The 19520-nt window shown below is 34.9% G+C and overlaps 2 protein-coding genes and 1 long non-coding RNA gene across 4 annotated transcripts; 1 reads left to right on the top strand and 2 right to left on the bottom strand.

Annotated features, from left to right (window-relative positions):
- Window positions 1-619: 619 nt before the first annotated feature.
- Window positions 620-7360, bottom strand: LOC122279000 (cactin). The gene is made up of 13 exons (XM_043089240.1): window positions 6991-7360; window positions 6803-6894; window positions 5502-5601; window positions 3864-3935; window positions 3662-3724; window positions 3414-3554; window positions 3124-3219; window positions 2275-2559; window positions 2049-2187; window positions 1829-1968; window positions 1483-1659; window positions 1082-1348; window positions 620-972 (listed from the first exon to the last, which is right to left on the bottom strand). The coding sequence occupies exons 1-13, from the start codon at window positions 7348-7350 to the stop codon at window positions 853-855; spliced, it is 2052 nt and encodes a 683-aa protein (XP_042945174.1). The 5' UTR covers window positions 7351-7360; the 3' UTR covers window positions 620-852.
- On the top strand, window positions 7355-10242 carry LOC122279002. Of its 2 annotated transcripts, XR_006229418.1 has the most exons (4): window positions 7355-7880; window positions 8290-8505; window positions 9620-9760; window positions 9881-10241. It is a non-coding gene; the product is annotated as an uncharacterized LOC122279002 (long non-coding RNA). The 2 variants fall into 2 exon arrangements; XR_006229417.1 differs by having other exon boundaries at window positions 7355-8505; window positions 9881-10242.
- Window positions 10243-10275: 33 nt separating this feature from the next.
- LOC122279001 (vacuolar protein-sorting-associated protein 37 homolog 1-like) lies at window positions 10276-14969 on the bottom strand. The gene is made up of 7 exons (XM_043089241.1): window positions 14658-14969; window positions 13162-13386; window positions 12388-12475; window positions 11191-11230; window positions 11060-11106; window positions 10847-10967; window positions 10276-10681 (listed from the first exon to the last, which is right to left on the bottom strand). Exons 1-7 carry the CDS (start codon window positions 14669-14671, stop codon window positions 10518-10520), a joined length of 699 nt encoding a protein of 232 aa, XP_042945175.1. The 5' UTR covers window positions 14672-14969; the 3' UTR covers window positions 10276-10517.
- Between the last annotated feature and the right edge of the window lie 4551 nt (window positions 14970-19520).

Here is a 19520-nt window from a genome sequence, read left to right as displayed (position 1 = left end):
TATAAAAGCACGAAATAAATCAACACAAGTTTTTTCAAGCGAATGTGATCAATTTTTTTAAGACGAAGGCATTTTAAAGACTTTCATTCCACCATGTAAAATGTAGTACTTTTTATGATATTTGAATCATTCTTTAATTTAACAAAAAATTAAAAGTTCATGGACAATATCACCTTCTAATAGTGAAATAGTAGTAGAATGAGACCATGGCGTAAAGTTTTCATTTTTCTAAATTACATCTATTGTTGAAAGTCGAATTCTTTGAAAAATATATATAAGTAATAGCTTGGCCTAATAATTGCTTACATTCAAATATTATAAATAACGTCTTTCCTTTTTTCTTTAAATATTTTATAAAAGGAGGAAAAAAAGTGATTAAAGTGAAACAGCTTAACTTTGGCAGTCTTATTATAAAGAATAAAAAAAAAAAAAATTGATTAATTCATTTTACGCAACACAGCCTGAAACCTCGACCTATTGGGCTTAGAACTTCTTATATAAGATGAGCCCAAACCATCAGCTTAAACCTGTTTAATAATGATGTGGCCTCACAAAAGTCCATGAGCATATTACTCAAACAAGGCCTTATGACTATTGTCAACTATCTTTTTTTAAAAAAAAAAAAAAAAAAATTATTTACAGGAATTTATTAACAAAAAGATAATCTCGTAATAATTATAACAATATTACAACAAAGAATATTATGTAACATGCAAAGTGATGGGAAGGTTTCCGCAACACTAATGGATGATTGATTACTTTTGAACTCGGAAGTACATAAAGAGAAATCTCAAGTCTCACCACAGGCAGTTTTGAAGCTTCAGATGAATAAGTAGCAAAACTAGCCACACGTCACCTACGATAGCGGTAGCGTTTAAAGTTGAAATATACATGCAAAATCCCACGTTCAAATGTGCATTTAAAGCCCTTCTTATGAGAATATTCCCATTCCTTGTCTACAATACGAAAAGCCTGCAAAAATATGAGTTGACGACTCGGTGCAATTAGCATATGAAACAATCATCATCCACGGATTTACAACAATAATATTAATGTAAACCACCAGATCAAGGAAACTTACGATGTCCTCGTAAGGTGGCCCTGCATGGAACCTTATAATACATGTCTCACCATTGCTCCCATCCTTCTCAAGTGTGTAAACTGGAGCCTTTGTCTTGTCAACAAGGTCTGGATAAAATATATTAAATTTATAGCCTTGCACAATCTTGGGAGGTGGGTTGTCGTGATCATAGTGAGTCTGATTGTACTTATTCCACTCATATCCGGTGTGAACACGATTGAAATATTTTGGCTTCCTTGGTCGGTATTTGTCATGCCACCAATATACCTGCATCCATATTATAAGATCACAAGACTTCATAGGAGAAATGAGAGTAATGTGGTCAAACAGGTCTTCATTTTCTTCAAGGTTTTTACAATATTAAGGTAAAGATGATGGGGAAGAATTGCCAGAAAAGCCACCTGAGAGTCCAGGTTCACCTCAGCGCCAGATCCAAAAACTGCATCCCCTTCCTCAGTGGCTCCCATAGCTTTCATGGCCTTCAGCTCAAAATTATCTTCGGGTGGGGCTGGCTTTGATGCCAAAGCTTCTTGAATTCGTCTTTGTTGTTCTTTTACAACAGCCATACGTTTCAGTTCCTGTGAGTTTACCGAAGCATTTATTTGGTTGTCTCAAAGAAGAAATTTATTTACATGCACTTAAAAAGTAAATTGTTCTATAGACATTCTAACATGCATTTTTTGTGGAGCTGATTTTGAGTCACAGGCTCATAATTGAATAATGATTGCATTGCCCAAGTAAACTTACAAGCGTAGCCCTGTCCTCTTCAGGGTCAATTGCATCTTCATTTTCATCACCATGCAACAGTTCTGGGGAAAATGAACCAGCCTCTTGTTCATCCTCATAAGTCTCTTCTTTCATGGGTTCTGGAGAGAATGCTTGAGCATCTATGCAGGAAAAATCGTGAGTCCACCCTCAGAGGAGCAATAGCATATGTAAATGGAGACAAATGACATCATGTGCGTACCATCAACATCATGTTCAGTGTTGTCCTCTTTCAGTCCTAAATCAGGATCAGACTCTGATTTATTTTCATCCTCCAAAGGTTGCTCAAGGTGTTGCAGATGCTTGCGCAACATTTTAGCATGAATTTCCTTCAAACAAGCCTGCATATGCAAGCAAACAACCAGTAAGGTCGAACTTATAACTTATATAAGATACAACGACATTGAATAAGGTCTGATGATAGATACCTTAGCCTTGTATATATGAAGGCGTTTAAGAACAGCCTCCCAGTACTCAACTACCTTAGCCGTCCCAGAACGCATCTGTGACTCAATCTGGGACTGTAATGCCTCTAGTTCCACATAAGTCTTTCCTTCCAAGAGACTCTTGACATCTGCTTCAATACTGGAATGCAAACCCCTCTCTTCAGCAAGCAACTCAACAGGAGGTTCTTCCCCACGAACCCTAGCACGATCCAGCGCGTCCTTTTTCTGAGCTTCAGCTAGCTCCCAGTCACAGACCACCAAAAGTGCCTGTTCAATTGCGCATATCAGACATTTCTCAGTTGCCCAACCAAATATAAAAATCCTTACATAGGTCATTTAAAGCCATGCTCTTCTAACTTTTGCATTTATAGTTTTTGCGCAATGGCCTAATGGATAATTCCATCAGAAACAATGCCAATAATCAAGTCAATCATGCATGGAAATTCAACTATCACGCCAATAGAAGCAGATGCTACTTCATCGGAGTATCCTTTTCCATCATCATCAACCTACCAAATGAAGTCCTAGAGTATTCTAAAATCCGCCAAACCTCAAGGCCCCGACTTCTGGGACTATTGTGACATATCTGTCAAGCCCTATGACAGGAGATCAGCGGAACAACAAGGCACACATGACTGGACATGAAATTTTCCCATGTCACATGCACGCAGATTTTTAAATTTATGGGGATGGTCTTGATTCACATCTGGAGTGATAATATAACCACACTCAAAGGAAAGATGAAAAAGATATATTGGAAAAGTTATTCAAACACACTCTTAAGGACTAGAAAGCCACTAAACAGGCACAGCAAAGGGAACAGAATGATACCTCCCAGTACCCTACATGTGTTGGTGTTGCCCTGTCCAAGTCCAGATGCATTTTGATGTCATCACGAAGCTCTTCCATTTCTTTTACTGTCAGGCCCTGCACCATCATAGATGTCAAATGCCAATTTCAATAGTAGATATAGATAAAATAAAAATAGTAATTTGAGACTTACTGCTTGTAATTAATAACAACAAGAGATGCAAAAAACTAAACAAAAAGAAGAATTCCCTTCCAGCTAACAATCCCACACAGAGAAAAACTGGAACCTCAGAACAAAAAGGGATATTTACCTTGAAAACCATGTATGGTTCATTTATTTCTATATCAAAATCATCAGAGCCATTGAGTTGCTTGTAGAGAATATCAATAGGCTTGGTACGCCCCTCACGCAATCTAATCTCTGACCTTACTTTGCTTTGATCAAAATGAAACTGTAGATGAAAATGTTTCACTCATATGGCAGTTGGAAGAGAGATCAAACAAGTATGCCAAAGGAAGGACAAGGTAAAAAAATACTGATGACGGCTCAGCACCACACCTCTTCTTCCTTCTTCTCCCAGTCCTGGAATTCAGCCCGGGCACGTTCTCTGGCTAAAATTGCCTGCAGGAACAAAATAATTACCAAACCTTATCACACCTGAACGTCAACCAAGTTTAAGTAAAGAAGAAACAAGACACAAATTCTATCTGCCAATAAATTTGAGAAGAAAACTATTGAGGTATAATGCAATCCAATGTACCATTTCTTCCTCATGTTGTGCTTTTTCAATAGCCCTTTCCTCCCTTCGCTTTTTCACCTTTTCAATCTCAGCCTGCATTAAGAATTTAAGTAAATATAACAAAGTACCAGTGAAATAGAAAGTTATTGCAGTACCAATGCATAGATCACATCAATATGAAGCAGATCCTGAGTTTTTTTTTTTTTATTTTTTTATTTTTTTTTATTTTTTTTTTTTTATGGAGGGACTTTAAGCTCATCCATTTCTCTCTCGCAATCCTTGAAGCTTCTATTATTACTCTCCCACCAAATACACCAACACATACATGAGCCATTCTCCACATTGCTGCCACTTGTGAAATACTCGACTCAAACCAAGATAGCTCAACACAGCCTAAATTCCTACTCAAGTCACCAAGAAAATTCAGTAATAAATCTTTTTTGATAAGTAAAATCAAAGTATATTAATGAAAAGAATAGGCAAAAGCCCTGTTCAGTACAATGAATGCCCTACTACGTAGGCTCAATAGATACAAGAAACTCATGTAAATTTTGGCCATTAAAATTAACTGCCATTACAAAGAGTTCTAAAAAAGAAATCTTTTAGTTCCTCCATAGATCTCTCTTTGTCCTCAAAGGTTCGTTCATTATGCTCTTGCCATACACACCATATTATACAAATGGGGATCATCTTCCATATAGCCTTGATCTGTTGAATGCCTCTCAAATCTGTCCAACTAGCTAACACCGCCACCACTGTCTCCGGCATTACCCAGCCCAAATCTAGTTGACTCAATATCTCATTCCATAATCCTCGAGCTACCTCACAGTGCAGTAAAAGATGGTCTACGGATTCCCCCCCCCCCTTTCCTACACATGCAACACCAATCTACAATGATCACCCTCCTTTTCCTCAAGTTGTCCGTTGTCAATAATAAATCTTAAATCCAAAACCCAAGATTGAGACTTATCTACCCTCAACAATGCAAATCTACATCTGAAAAGGCATATATCTTTTGATAAGTTGAAAAGGCATATATAATAAATCCATATTTTGCACAAAATTACACCTAAGTTTATAAAAACGTGGGAATAAAATCAGTATTTAAAAAGTAACAATACTAAAAATTTTCAACCATTCCTTCATCTTCCCCCTGCTACTTGAAATATTAATAACCCAAATTAGAACTTCCATGTTTATAGTCTTCTAAATACTCCTAGTGAGGTGTACTTGGGGGGAAAGAAGAATAGAAATTTTGCGGACTGTGAGAGGATGATGGAAGAGCTTAACCTTCTTATTCAATACTTTGTTCCTTTGGGCAGCTGCTATAGATTTTAATGGGTTGCGTTTTCATGAGTTCCTTGTATCTCTTCCAATTCCTAATTAGGTTTTTTCTCTCGTCGACATCCCATGTACTTGGGTAAGCCTTTGTACTCTTCAATAAAAGTCTGAACACTTAAAAAAATAGTCATCTAAATCCTAATATGCCCCTTCTGATAGTTATTCAAAAAATTTCAACAATTGTTGACAGAGAGGTAACTAGTCACCACCATAAAAAGTCTTAACAAAGACCACCAAAGGCTTGAGAATCATAATGAAAATGAATGCATCAAAATGTGAATAACATTCAGTGAAGCAAACTTGGAGTAAAATTCGTACCATCCTCTCTCTCTGTCTCTTTTTCTCAGCTTTGACTGAAAACATATCTAGCGGTACACCTTGGGAAACATCACGCTCAATCTTCTTACTCCACACAAATCTGATGATCAAACATATGAAGTCAAATGTATTCATTACACAAGAACCAAATCTTTGCCACTACTCTATACGGTCAATTCATCATGTATGAGATCACTAGTTTAGTCAATTCACATAAGATACGAATTGTATTCCTATGGTTAACATGCATATCAGAAGCAGTTTCAACCCACCCAAAGGAAAAAGTAGATAAATAAGAAAACCAATTTTAATCTCCAGACAATAAATTTTGGATCGTAAATAACAACAGTCAATAACATACAACCATGCCCATACTTTTGCCACATTATAAGTACAATAAAAACAATTCCTCATTCCTCAATCAACAAATTTTGCCATTATAGTCATAAAATTAAGAGTAATTCTGGATACAGTCCTAGGGTGTACAAGCCTTGCATGCTCCCTTTGGAAAAAAGTTTGGTCCACCATTAAAAAATGATTTTTTCATGCAGGTCTCAGATTTAGTAACTTTTTTCAAAGGAAGTGGGCGGGACTTGTACACCCTAGGGCTGCAAATATCATTTTTCTAAAATCAATGCTGAAAAAAAATTGGAAACTCTGTCAAACTTACCCCTACACGAGTTTTGCTACTAGTAAGCCTAGTGTGTCAACACACCAGTTATTATGGAACCCATTGTACTTATAAAAATGTTAAACACCAATAATTTTTCATAATTGTTGGGCCTACTTCTGTGATGTGTTGGGTGTGTTATAAAATATGTTTGCAAATAGATTTTTATTATAAAAAAAACTATTGTGCCTACTTAGTTTAGGCATCTTGCCTCTTGTAATACTGGCTTTTGCCATCCGTTTCTTGATCAATAAAACTTGTTTATTCATAAAAAAAAAAATTATAAAAAAAAAAAAAAATTCGAGTTCGTATTGAGATCCCCCAATTTAATTTCACATTTCCTAGTCTTGCACCTACCAATCTCCACTATAGAAGCCTGGCCCCCGACAGAAAGATAATCAAAATTAAATTCAAATGCATAAAAGAGTTATTTTTCCTTCTTCATTGTTAATAAAATGACTGAGGTTAGTCCGAAAAATGTTTCCAGGCACATAACCTTATGCTTAAAAGTTGCAGATTATCGTTAAGTATAACTTTCCACTATGGCACAAAGTTGAGAGTTCAATTGGAACCATGAGCAAGGCAAGTATCCAAATGAAGAAATTTAAAGCAACAGAGAAAAGGAACAAACTTCTCGTTGAGGTTGGAATCACCGAAGGGATTCGAATCATTCGAATAACCAGAGACCGTCTGAGCCTTCAACTTCTTCGCAGCTCGCATTGCCTAGCCAATTAAAAAGAAGGAATAGGTAAAATCAAGAAATCAAAAAAGGCCAAAACGACGAGGGCAGAAATAGAGGTGCGGGCAAAAATTACAAACCTTCTTCTTCGCCTTCTTAGCCAAGTACTCCGTGATTTCTTCTTCCGTGATATTTCTGGAGGATCTCTTCTTCCTCTTGCTTTGCCCACGTTCATCGTCGCTGCCGTAGGAATCACCTTCGTCTTCGGAGTCCCGATTACGCGAAGAGCCCCGACGTATTCTGCCGCCGATTCTGTCCCTGCGCTTTCCGGAGCCTCGCGGGTCCGGAGAGGAGTCGTAGGACTGAGACTCGGACTCGGATTCCGAGCGATCGGGCGGTCTGCTTCTGCGTGTCTTCGAGGACGAAGACTTTTTTTCCTTGTTGCTCTTACTGCTCCCCATTGATTTGTTTTTGCGCGAGGTTTCGGCTTGGCTTGACATGGCAGGGAGGTGTTGGGCTGGTTTCGCATGGTGCTATATATTGCTATGATGGGTTTATTAGATTTGGGCCGGGGTATTTTAGATTAGGTGTTCGGAGCTGGGCCCAAATTCAAAGATAATTTTCTCTCGTTATCCCCACCTTTTTTTCTATTTTTTTTTTTTTTGAATGAATCTTTGAAGTTATTTTGCTTCTTTTTTAAAGGCAATTAGATTGAATTTTAGTGGAGTGTAAAGTACAATGCTTTGATGAAGGTCACCACGGGTGAAACGCCATATACGTCTGCGGCTACTTTCGAGGATTTGAATTTGTCACCAGAGCATTTGAAGGGCTTGTATCATGTGGAGATGAAATTTCAGAAGCCAAGTAAAATTCAAGCGATCAGCTTGCCCATAATTTAAACTCCTCCGTACAAATATTTGATAGCTCAGGCACATAATGGTTCTGGTAAGACTACTTGCTTTGTCCTCGGGATGTTGAGTCGCGTTGATCCGAAGCTGATGGCTCCTCAGGCACTTTCTGTCTGTCCTAAGTGAGAGTTGGCTATTCATGTCAAGTTTTAATCTCTTTACATTCTAAATTTGTTTATGCTTGATGCTTGGTTTGATTTTTTTTTTTAATATTTATTTTGATGGTATCTCTTGAAAGTGCAGGAATTTTGTTGGAAGAACATTATCATATTTGTTTTCTGCATCTTTATTTTCAAATCTCAACAAACTGAAAACAACCTTACATGAAATGCTTTGGTCTCTTTGAAAGTTAAACCAATGTGCTTGTTGAATTTAATGATTTTTAACCATAGTGTATCTACTCTTGCATGAAGACAATACTTTACATTTCTAAGGATCAGTACAATATAGCAAAATAAGATCAGAAAACTTACTAATTTGCATTTTTTTGTGTAACATATCTTAACAAAGTTAATGGTGCAAATCTGGCAGAATTTGGAAGTTCTCCGGAAAATGGGGAAATAAACAGGTATAAATTCGGAGTGTCAGGTGCCTATGGACGGCAAAAATTACGTACCAATATCTGTCTCAGAACAAGTAGTCATTGGAACTCCCGGTACAATCAGGAAGTGGATGTCCAGTAGGAAATTGGGAGTTAGTTCTGACAAGACTCTTGTTTTTGAAGAGGCTGATCACATGCTAGCTGAGGTAAATTTATGCTTTTGATAATGTTTAAATCCAATTAAATACGAAGTTATGGTTGATTTATCTGCAGATAGTGATCGTGCAAAAATAATTATGCTACTAGTTATGTCGACATAGGCTAGTATGGCCTATGCAAGTTTTAGTTTCCCTGATATTTTGTTGGTTTAAATTATATTGATTAACAACTAATAGTAGACTACGTACTTAACTTCTTTAACCAAGTTGTTCTCGGGTTCTTCTGTTTTCTGCTACATTTAATGAAACCGTGAAAAATTTTGTATCAAGGATGGTCAAAGATTACAATCAACTTTTTGTCAAGAAAGAAGAGTTATCTTTAGAGGCTGTGAAGCAGTACAAAGTACATTGTCCTGATGAACGCACCTAGACTCTAGTGATTAAATTCGAGTTGGGAGAGAACTTGGGGCAGACAATAATAATTGTACGCACGAGAAATAGTGCTAGCATCTTGCATAAGGCACTTCTTGACCTTGGTTATGCAGTTACTACCATCAAGGTGCTGTCAGTCCCCAAGACAGAGACAAAATAGTCCAAGAGTTCAAAATAACTTAAAGTTCTTATATCAACCGATCTCCTTGCCCTAGGATTTGACCAGCAATAGGTGCTCTCCTCCCTCCTATCTCGCCCTATGTCCCTCCCTCGTGTACAATATCTGTGAAATTATTACTGTCGTCAATATACTTAGTGAGTGCTTGAAATTTAACATCCTGAAGTACTACTTTTTTGTAAGTTAATCTGGTTATCAACTATGATCTTCCGGTGAAACATGAAACTCCCTCAGAGCTAGATTACTAGGTGTACTTGCATAGGATTGGTAGGGCTGGGCGATTTGGCCGCTAGGGTGAGTTCATACATCAGGACAGACGTCTTCTTCACAATACTTGGCTGGCTTGGCTCTAAGCAAAATTTAGTTGCGTCAGTGCTTTAGCTTTTGCTGCCATGCAGAATACATATAATCAGGACGGTTGGACCGAATAACAAAGTCATGTAGTCCAGGATTCCTGTCAGCAAGGGCATGACCCTAAAAGTGGAGTGCTTACATCACTCCATTAATAGTATAACTAACAAAGTTATATTTCTTGTTTGTAAATGTTTTCAGAGAAAACGGTTAAGATGTGAAATAGATAACGGACTGGCTTTAGTTATTGCAACGGGATCTGTCTTTAACTTGCTGTGTGGTGATAGGGATAAGATGCTCATGTCCAAAATTGAAGATTATTTAGGCACCTAAGTAACAGAGGTAACTTCAAAAACTCCCGTTTCCAGTTTATGTTTGGTTATCATATATTATGTTTTGGCTCCTATAAATGTTTTTATCTGACTGCTTATAAAAGAAAGCTTCTCTTATCCTATCGTCCAGGTTAAGAGGTGGGATAGTGATGAAGAGTTGAACAATGCCCTCCAGTCTAATTCTTCACGGAGCCAGATGGGGTGATATTCACAGGAAATTTGTTTAAGATTTCTTCCAATGTTTTTGGCTTCTTGGAATTTCATTGTGTACATAAATGTAATAGTATATTCAAGTTTTTTGATACGTAAAATACATTTTGGTTTTGGTGATGGGCAAAACCCATTTTGGTTTCCCAATCAACGCAACTACAAGCAAGCGTGAGATAAAATTTTAATTTGTTTTTGTTATTTATTTATTTTAAATTTGGCATATGATAAGCATCCAGACTCCAGAGCAGATACGACAAGGAGAGGAGAGTAGTAATGTCTTTAATAATTGATATTTACAATAATAGAAAGCTCAGGTAAGTAAATATAGAATTTCTATTAAAAACAAATTAATATCTTTTTCAAAAGAAATATGCATCGTTTGCGTCATTTATGACTGCAAATATATAGACCTAACAGGGCTCGTTGCAACAAGAACTGGCGTAACGATGTATAGCAATAACTTGTACAGATGAAAACGAATTATACCAATTTCATACAATGAACAATCGAGAAAGTGATGTTCCTCAACATTCAAGTATACAACAATTCATGTCAATTCAATCAGTTGACGACGTTTTGGCTGCAAGTTGTACAAGTGCTCGCCTGTGGTAAGTAGTACGGAGCTTCTTGTATTTCTGGACGAAGGCCCCAAATTCCATCTCCCTATCTATGACCTGTCTGTGCAGGTTTTCAGATTCCTCCTCAGTCTTGTTCATTGCCTCTGAAACAATAGGCACATACTTAGGAAAACAACTCTACTACAGGTATTTCTTGCTAGTCCAAAAAATAAAAATACATGCATTACACAAATAAACTCGAGCTTGAGCCATAAGCAAGGGATAACTAACAATGTACGACTAACTCAAGTTTTTACTATGATGAATACCTTGAAGCCTTTGGAGAAGGGAGGCAGGAGAATAGAATTTCAGACTCTGTTCCTTCTGTCTCTCGAGCTCATTCAGTTTCTCCTGAGCAGCAGCCAACTCTGTTGTCCTAATTATTCTGCACTGTAACATAAAATGAAGACGATAAGGTTCCTCAACCCATTCCCTGTTGTTAAACAATACAAGGAAGGATGAGACCATAATCATATACACACCTGGGTTCTAAGCTCCATCATCCGTGGTTCCTTCTCCAGGTTATCCCCTGATATATAAAAGATGGTGATATTTAGGATCTCTCTCCCTAAAAGGTGTATAAATTGGGTGAGGGAAAAGGAAAAGCACTCACTGGCAAGCTGTAGAGTTTCTTTGCGAAGTTCATCTCTTAGCTGATGGGCCATAAAAGCAGGTGAGGGGAAAAGATTAGAAAGAGATGATGAGCTAAAATATCGGAAACAAAAGAGCTATGAAATTATTCCACAAATGCATCACGAACATCCAATAAGAAACGATAAGAACAACCCATTCTAAATATGAAAAATAATATTTGCAGTCCTAGAGTGTGTAAGTCTCGGCACTCCCTTTGAAAAAAGTGGATAAATATGGAACCCACATGAAAAAGCTAATTTTTTAATGGTAGACCCCTCTCTTTTTCAAAGGGAGTGGGCGGGGCTTGCACACCCTAGGACTGTATCTAGCATTACTACTGTATCTAGCATTACTCTTCTAATATTACATAAGCAAAGCTTCTTGATCTTTTCTTATGTCATGCATGTATGCAATCAGAAACTTGATTTGCAGTGTATGGATATGCTTTGCTTTAATACTTTGGCTGGATTGGTATTCCTGGGAATATCTTGACATATTACACCATGTATAAATATTTCAATTGTTGAAGCCATGAGTTGCGCCTCACACACTTGACTAATATGTTGCTTTGTGACATTCTTGTATCATAATGTGTAACTTAAACCTAAAGATCAGTTTCATTTGACGTGGCCCAACCAGATTGAAGAAAAACCAAAGGTTATAACAGCAAACAAAAGTCCCAAAATTTAACGAAGGGACTGCCACCCCAAAAAATCATAATGGTGTAATGGTGTTAGTGTCAGAAATATCTCTATATGGATTTGGATGTGATGGAATTTTTAAAAATTAAGCCCAAAAAAAAAAAAAAACATCCCGTGAGTATGCATGACCCCACTACCTGTATAAAGAGTACATCTCTGCTCATGCACACTGGTGTGTTTCATCAAAGCGAAAACCAGTGGTACGGGCAAGCCAATTATCTGGATAAGCCCCTGATCTTTACACGGTTTAGGGGGAATGTGCAAAGGACTAACAGTTCTCATTAATCCCCGCAGGAACACATTTCTTTTAATAGCCATGGTAAATTATTGCAGTTACAAATACTTAACTAGAAGCTTTCAGCTGCAAACTAGAGTACGCAACATGCAAAAATTCTAAATCTGAGAGGATTTGTGAGATACGAGAGAACTACATATAAGAACATTTGTACGATTAACGAGCATAGCCCACAACTTACATTGTTTTGAATTTTCACTTGATCTAGTGAAAGTAAAAATTGATGGTATGCATCCTTGTCCGATAACAGCTTCCGCAACTCATCAACACTAAAAAATTTATCAAGAAAATAAGGAAAGAACAGAAACTATAGAAGTAGAGTTATAAATCTAAGAATAAAACTTTTTGACGAGTCAATTGAGTTGACCATCCTTATGTGCTCTACTGAAGTGACTAAGAGAAACATGCATCAAATAAATGTACTTCAAGTTGTCGGGACTTTGTCCCAGACACCTGATGCCAAAAATTAAATAAATGTAAATCAAGCACATACTTAATTCAGTTTTTCAGTAAAAACAATTAACCAAAAAAAAAAAAAAAACTAGCAAGAATCTTATTATTTGGCCAAAAGATAATTCAGACTTTGAAATAATGCATTGGACTACAACCCTGAAAAAACACAGGCATTATGCAGATAAAACTTTATGGGCAATGACAAAATACAAGAAGCAGAAACCTATTGGCATATGGTTTTAGCTTCCTACACCATATATGTAATTGAAATTTGGATGAATTGAAATTGTGATACTCAAGCCAAAGGTGAATGCTTACAAGATTCCTTTTCTTCAATAAAGAAGTATATACTAATCGAAGTAGAAAGGATAAAGAAAAGTGTCCTTAGTATAGTTCAAAAGCCACCATATTTCAAATAGTACAAGTATTTTCAATGAAATTGGCACATAACATAACATAGAACATATGAAAAAAACAGTAGTTTAAAGTAACAGGAACATGCCTTTTATCCTTCACAACAGCAATAATGCCCGCAGCTTCAGCAGGTGACACATGTGATGGCGATTGTGGCCTGTCAGTAGGCCTATGTGAACTGAAGCTTCCAGAGGAGGTACTACCTGGTGTACCTGGACGAGAAGAACTCGGGGAGCTAACTACGGACGGAGGATACCAGGACTGAGAAGAACCACCCTGTGGACGCGACTGGGACTGTTGATCCTGAGATCCCCTGCAGCAATAGACAGTTTGAGCTCTAAATAAATAAGATACAACTAAAGAAACAAGCTTTATTCTTATTAAATGGAAGCAAGACAATATACATTTCCAGATCAAGAGGAAAACTGCCAATGGCGTATGATTTGTGTTCTTAACTGCAAGATGTCCGGATTAAGCATATATAACAAGCAAAAACTTCTACCCACCATCCCCTTAATCAACATTCCTTTATGTGGCAACTAATGATTGGATGATAATGAATGTAAATAATTTTCTACTCATAAAATGCCACATTAAAGGAGTTAGAAAGATGATGGCAAAAAGGATAGTGTATGGCACTTCTCATAAGAAGCAGGAAGACCCATCATTAACACAACAGTGTCCTCTTCTAGAACTACATCACTCTTGAATTTTTAAAATTTCAGCTCTTTTTGGATACCCATTTTGAGGCAAGACAACAAGAAAATGCCTGACATTATAGTGTATTAACGACGCCCAAAGAAAGACTCTTATTTAATCTAGTTTTACAAGAATGGAACCAAAAAGATAAAAAATAAAAAATAAACAAACACACTCTTCAAAATGTCAAAAAACATCCATTCCATACCCTCCATAACAATGATCAGGACATATGGACCCTGAAGACCCGTAATGACAAACTGTAGTATTTGAAAAACATAAATTTGATTGAGCCTTTTGCATCATAAACCAGTACCATTACAACAAAAGGTATTTTTTAGCTTGTAATTCTGCAGTGTCGGCGACTATTCGATCGCTACAAAGTTCAGTAAGCCTCGTTAAAAACAGTTCTAAAAACACCCTTTGACAATTAATAAAATGCTAATCATTCGATCTAGGTTCGCCAATAATATTAAGATTGAAAACCAGAAACGATCTGCAAACCTTGACATTCAAAATTGAGTAAACATATATATATATATAAGTAAACGGTAGTATTAAAAGGAATAGGTACATCCCAAGTACACGAGAAGATATACAAGAGATAAAACCTCTCTAAATCGTACTAGTAGAATTGAGTAAAAATATAACAGGTTCAGTTTATAACAAACCTGAAAAAAAGCCCAAAATTTAAGCATCAGAGCAACAAATTTAAACGAAAGAGGGGGGCAGAAGCTTAATCAAACGAAGCGAAATAAATGAATCTATCGGATATTCGAAAAAACCCTAATCTAATTGAAACTAAAACACAAAAACAATAAAAGGAAGAGAGGTAAAAATCAAAATAAATAAACAAATAGCAAAACAAAGGAGAGAAGCCAATACCAAAACTTGAACATAGCGAGGAGAGGCTTCGATCGCCGAATAAATGGAGATATCGAAAATAAATAAATAAATAATCCGAACGATTTTCTCTTTTCTGTTGGAGTGAGATTTCTGGGTTTCGCAACGCGGTGTGCGTAGTTTAGAAGGCTCAAGTATTTTAAATGAAAATAAATAAAGGGAAATAGATATTCGGGTCTATGGTTTTAACGGGTTCAGATCAAACTTGAGGAACGAACAAAAGCGAAGAAATTGGGGATGGTTTTGGTCCTTGGAAGCTTCTTGACCACATCTACCCCTCTTTTAATTGTAGATTTCTTGTACCGGTTTCATTAGAATCATTACGTACTTGTAAATATCTGGTAGCTTTATTTTTACAGGGATCCAATGTAAATATACTGATAATGTATTTTTGTTATTTTTTTTATATAGTATTAAAAAATACAACAAAAATGCACTATTAATTCATTTCATTGGTAAAACCCATCGGTCCCTTTAACATTTTTCTTATTTTTATATGGGCATAAAAAAAATTAAAAAAGAAAAGATAAAAGAAGAAGAAGAAGAAGTTAATTTAATCCTTTCTAATTATTGGATTCAATTTATGGAGAACTGCTAAAAGACGAGTAGAGTTTTTCCTTTTTAATATATTCTAATAATATTTTAATTTTATAATTTTTATTCGATATTTTTTTCTCATTTTTTTTAAAAAAAAAGAAATATTATAGCCATAAATAAATTATACAAAAGTAAATCTACAAATTGACGTTACTTGATGTAATACGTCAGATTATAAAATTATTTTTATTGTAAAGTAGATTTAATGTATCAATTTATGAATTTAGTTTTATATAATTTTTATGTTTGTAACACTTATCTTTCTCAAAATTTTATAAAATATTTTAATCTAAATAATTTTATTATTAATTATTATTTATGAAATATCTTATTATTATCCATAAATTTTTTATCCATCTTATATATGTCAGTGTAAGCAAAAAGAGTCCTAAAAGTTATTTCTCCCTTTTTCTACTTGTTTTTTTATTTTTTATTTTTCCCAAAAGCTTGATTTTTGGATTGTGCAAACACGTGAGGCTAGTTGTAAATTGGGTCTAAAGGGCCCAATGATTGGAGCTGAACAATCCATGGCCGAAAGACTTACTTCTTGGGTTTGTCTTAGGATTTCAGAAAAGGCCGTGGGTCTGATCCGATGCCTCGTTCTAACTTCCGACACCCGCATGTCAACGGCTCTCTCTCTCTCTCTCTCTCTCTGAATTTCCTCACCCACAAAAATTTCAAAACTCAAAAGCCTTACCTTTGCTTACGATTTACGAAAGTCAATGTTCATATCCAATCCCGCTACGTGGTACTAAAATCTAAGCAACTTTATTTCATTTTGTGTTCCTGACCCCTTATATTGCGATCGGAGTAATCGAGGAGAATTATTAGCTAGGTAGCAAGATTGAGTATTGAGATAATTTTAAATAATTAAGTTGATCTATATATCGTTTTGAAATGTATAAGTATCATATAATTATTTTAAAAAAAGTAAGATTTATTATTAAAAAATTAATTTTTTTCATGTAATTTTCGTATTTATTCACTTCTTTTAAGATGATTGCACGATATATATACACTCATGACTGCAAGCATCATTTATATATATAAATAAATATATATATACACGTACATAATAAATGAATTAAAGATGTAAATATAGGGGCAAAGAAGCTAGGGATATATATCTGGCTAGCTAATTAGGTACGTAATTATTTCTTCGGCATTTTAGTGCCCAATGATTTAGGACATAAAAGACCAAAGGGAAAACTCCTTAGATTTGAACCTAAATATAGTACATTATATATATGATTGAAACCTAAATTGCATTATTGGTTTAATTTAATAACAATTCGTGGTAGGTACGCCAACCATTCATGTTGCTATCTAGTTTGGATGTGATAGCTAGCATTATTAATTTATAATATTTAAATTTTCTGAATTACAGCCAATTAGTTTTTAGTAATATATGTGAGTATTTCGGCCTGCCCGAGACACATATACATTATATATATAAATATATATATGGTCTAGTCCTTGGAAATTATTTTCCATTAATTTTCAAATTCTGTTCAGAATAATAAGGAAGATTTATATATATATATATGTAAAACATTAATAAGAAACTTAAGAATAGTTTGATGTAATAGAATTAATTAGGTGTCAACATGTGATACTATGCGCAACAACTTGAAAGAGGAAGGGTGCATGCAGTTTGCCCGTTTAATTAATTTGTGGATTAAAAAAATGATTCAAATTAAAATTATATATGATGTATACATGAGTTAACGCCTGATAACTTTTTGGGGTTCAACCACACATGTCCCTAGCTAGCTAATATTACGTTAGCTGCAGGCTTAAGATGAGGTCAGATGACGAAGCACTCCGCAAAAACATGCAGCTACCTCCACTCCATGCATCGACTGCTCACCGATTTATTCTATGTTACGTACCCTGCCATGCCTGCCTTTAGTTGTTGGGTTTGAGTTGAAATTTGAGAAGTCTTTTAATTTGCATTATTATATAAATGTTTTTTTTTTTAAGATTCAAATAATTTTACCCACGACGACAATTATAATCTAGATCATCCTCAACTTCATGGAAGTCTGCATGCCATGTGGCAGCAATGCACGATGATGCCTCTAATCTTCGGGGTTGGATTAGCATATTTTTTAAAATAATTAAAAGTAATACCGAAGATTATGATTGAATGAATGAATCATAAAGCCAACGTCGTCTATTTTTACATAGAAAAATAGGGAGAAAGAGAGCGTGTTATGATAATTCACATGTTGCCAGCCTTGATTCCTACATAAAGGTGTACGTTGGAGCCTTAATTAATTACGGTGCATTCTGTGGAACCAACATTAAATAATATATATTGTGCCTCAACAGCTAATCAATTATATTCTTAATAATTGTTTTTTTTTTTTTTACCAATTCAACAAATTTCAAATAGTACTTAATTAAAAGGAAATATATATATCTATATATATTAATTAAGTGATCATCATTGAAATTATATATGTGTTATATCCCACAAGGAAATATTTATTTTTCTTAATTCTCTGCTAATTTGTCTAGGTAGAATTAAAGCTTTGGGCTCTTTGCACAATGCGCATCCATCGCACCTCGTCATCAGTACCTTAATTCTCATGCATATTGATGATCTATATATCACTTTGAGAATTCTCAAATTATTCCGTATATCAGTTATACGTTCTCTTAAGTTTCTTACAAATTAAGAGTTAATTAATAATTAGTACGTACCCACAATATGATGGCTTTAAGTTTCAAATATATATTATAAATAATATTATATACCACATTATTATTTTAGTTTTATCAGCTCATTGCCATGGCCACACCCAGCTAACTTCGTAATTAATATGCATGCAGTCTCGGCGCTGTATAAATGAACACCTTTCTTAAGGAAAAAAAAAAAAAAAAAAAAAAAAGACTAGCTTGGATTGCAAGAAAAAGAAAAGAAATAGCTTGGAAGAAAGTGCAGCTTGCTTGTATGATGAATCACAAGGCTGCATGCCGATTAATATTATTGCTAAAAATATAGAGTAGAGATAGAAAAGCCTACACAGCAGCGATCATGTCAATTATCACTCAGAATTGATTGCACTAATTATTAGTAAAATTATAAGCTTTAATTGATATTTCATTTTTTAGATAGCCTTCCTTCAAATCAAATTAGGAACAACGTACAAAATGTCATTGCCAATTCTAAAGTTTTTTTTTTTTTTTTTTTTTATAAATTATATATGTTCCATTAATGGTACATACCTTTTCAAGTGCTAATTATATTATGGATCAATTACATTAATTCAGCTCCTTAATTAATGTGTCATTCATCTTCTTACGTGAAATCCAAATGACCAAATTATCATTTGGTGCCTCGTTCAAAACACAAGCTGCATGAATTATAAATAGAATCTAATGATTAATATGGATAAAAAAAAAAAAAAGTGTATAACGTGGTACAATCTTAAATGATGGATGATCGCATCCAAATTTATGCTTTAGTATCAAATGAAATTTTTAAGGTTTAGTTTATTTAATTTTCACATACCGTATCATCTCATTTAATCATTATAGTTTTTTCAAACTTTCAAATAAAATACAAAACATAATTTAATTTTTTAAAATCTCAAAATAAAAATAATATTAAAAAATTATACTCTAACAATATTTAATTTAACTTTTATTTTATTTTATCTCATCCCATAATTTGTGTAACGAAATGAGACCTAACAGTTGGAAAGTCGTAATTTAGAGGAAGTAAAATGTAATAATCCATGCAATATATAAGTTGGTCAAGTACTGGAATATCGTGAATCTTTTAGTGAGGTTCCGAATGACCACATGATCAATTTCCATTGAAATGCCGGATGCCATTATAACAGAGAAGATGCAGCCGGCAGCATTTCATAGTTTTTATATATTAATTCAAAGTGTTGTATATATGTTAATTTATTAGTGCTCACAATAGTCTAATAGCTGATCATGACTCAGTGTTTTAACATAAAAACTAATCTCCTTTTGATATGACGTGCTACCTAAAACCATATATATATAATATATATAAAAAACTGCTAAATGTGCGTTAAGGACACCCCTTCAATCATTTGCCCGTCAATATATGTGATCTTAGGTTTTAAAAGCCTGCTCTGAAGTGCTTATAATATAGTGCATTAAAGTTACAAACATGGTTCTACAGTTCTTCTTCTTCTTCTTTTTTTAGTTTCTTCTTCTTCTTCAGAATTTAGAGCGTTACCAATGAATTAGTTTTGCCAAGGA

This window comes from Carya illinoinensis, chromosome 10 (assembly GCF_018687715.1).
Source record: "Carya illinoinensis cultivar Pawnee chromosome 10, C.illinoinensisPawnee_v1, whole genome shotgun sequence".
Taxonomy (NCBI): Eukaryota; Viridiplantae; Streptophyta; class Magnoliopsida; order Fagales; family Juglandaceae; genus Carya; species Carya illinoinensis.
This window is presented reverse-complemented; position numbering and strand designations above follow the sequence as displayed.

Coding starts and splice junctions, on each gene's coding strand:
- LOC122279000 (XM_043089240.1), bottom strand. CDS start 7,350: ATGTCAAGCCAAGCCGAAACCTCGCGCAAAAACAAATCAATGGGGAGC. Junction 3,725..3,863: donor CACAACATGAGGAAGAAATG/GTACATTGGATT, acceptor TTGTTCCTGCAG/GCAATTTTAGCCAGAGAACG. Junction 2,188..2,274: donor TTCATATATACAAGGCTAAG/GTATCTATCATC, acceptor TTGCATATGCAG/GCTTGTTTGAAGGAAATTCA.
- LOC122279001 (XM_043089241.1), bottom strand. Junction 12,476..13,161: donor GCTGTTGTGAAGGATAAAAG/GCATGTTCCTGT, acceptor TAAATTTTTTAG/TGTTGATGAGTTGCGGAAGC. Junction 11,107..11,190: donor AGAAACTCTACAGCTTGCCA/GTGAGTGCTTTT, acceptor TTTATATATCAG/GGGATAACCTGGAGAAGGAA.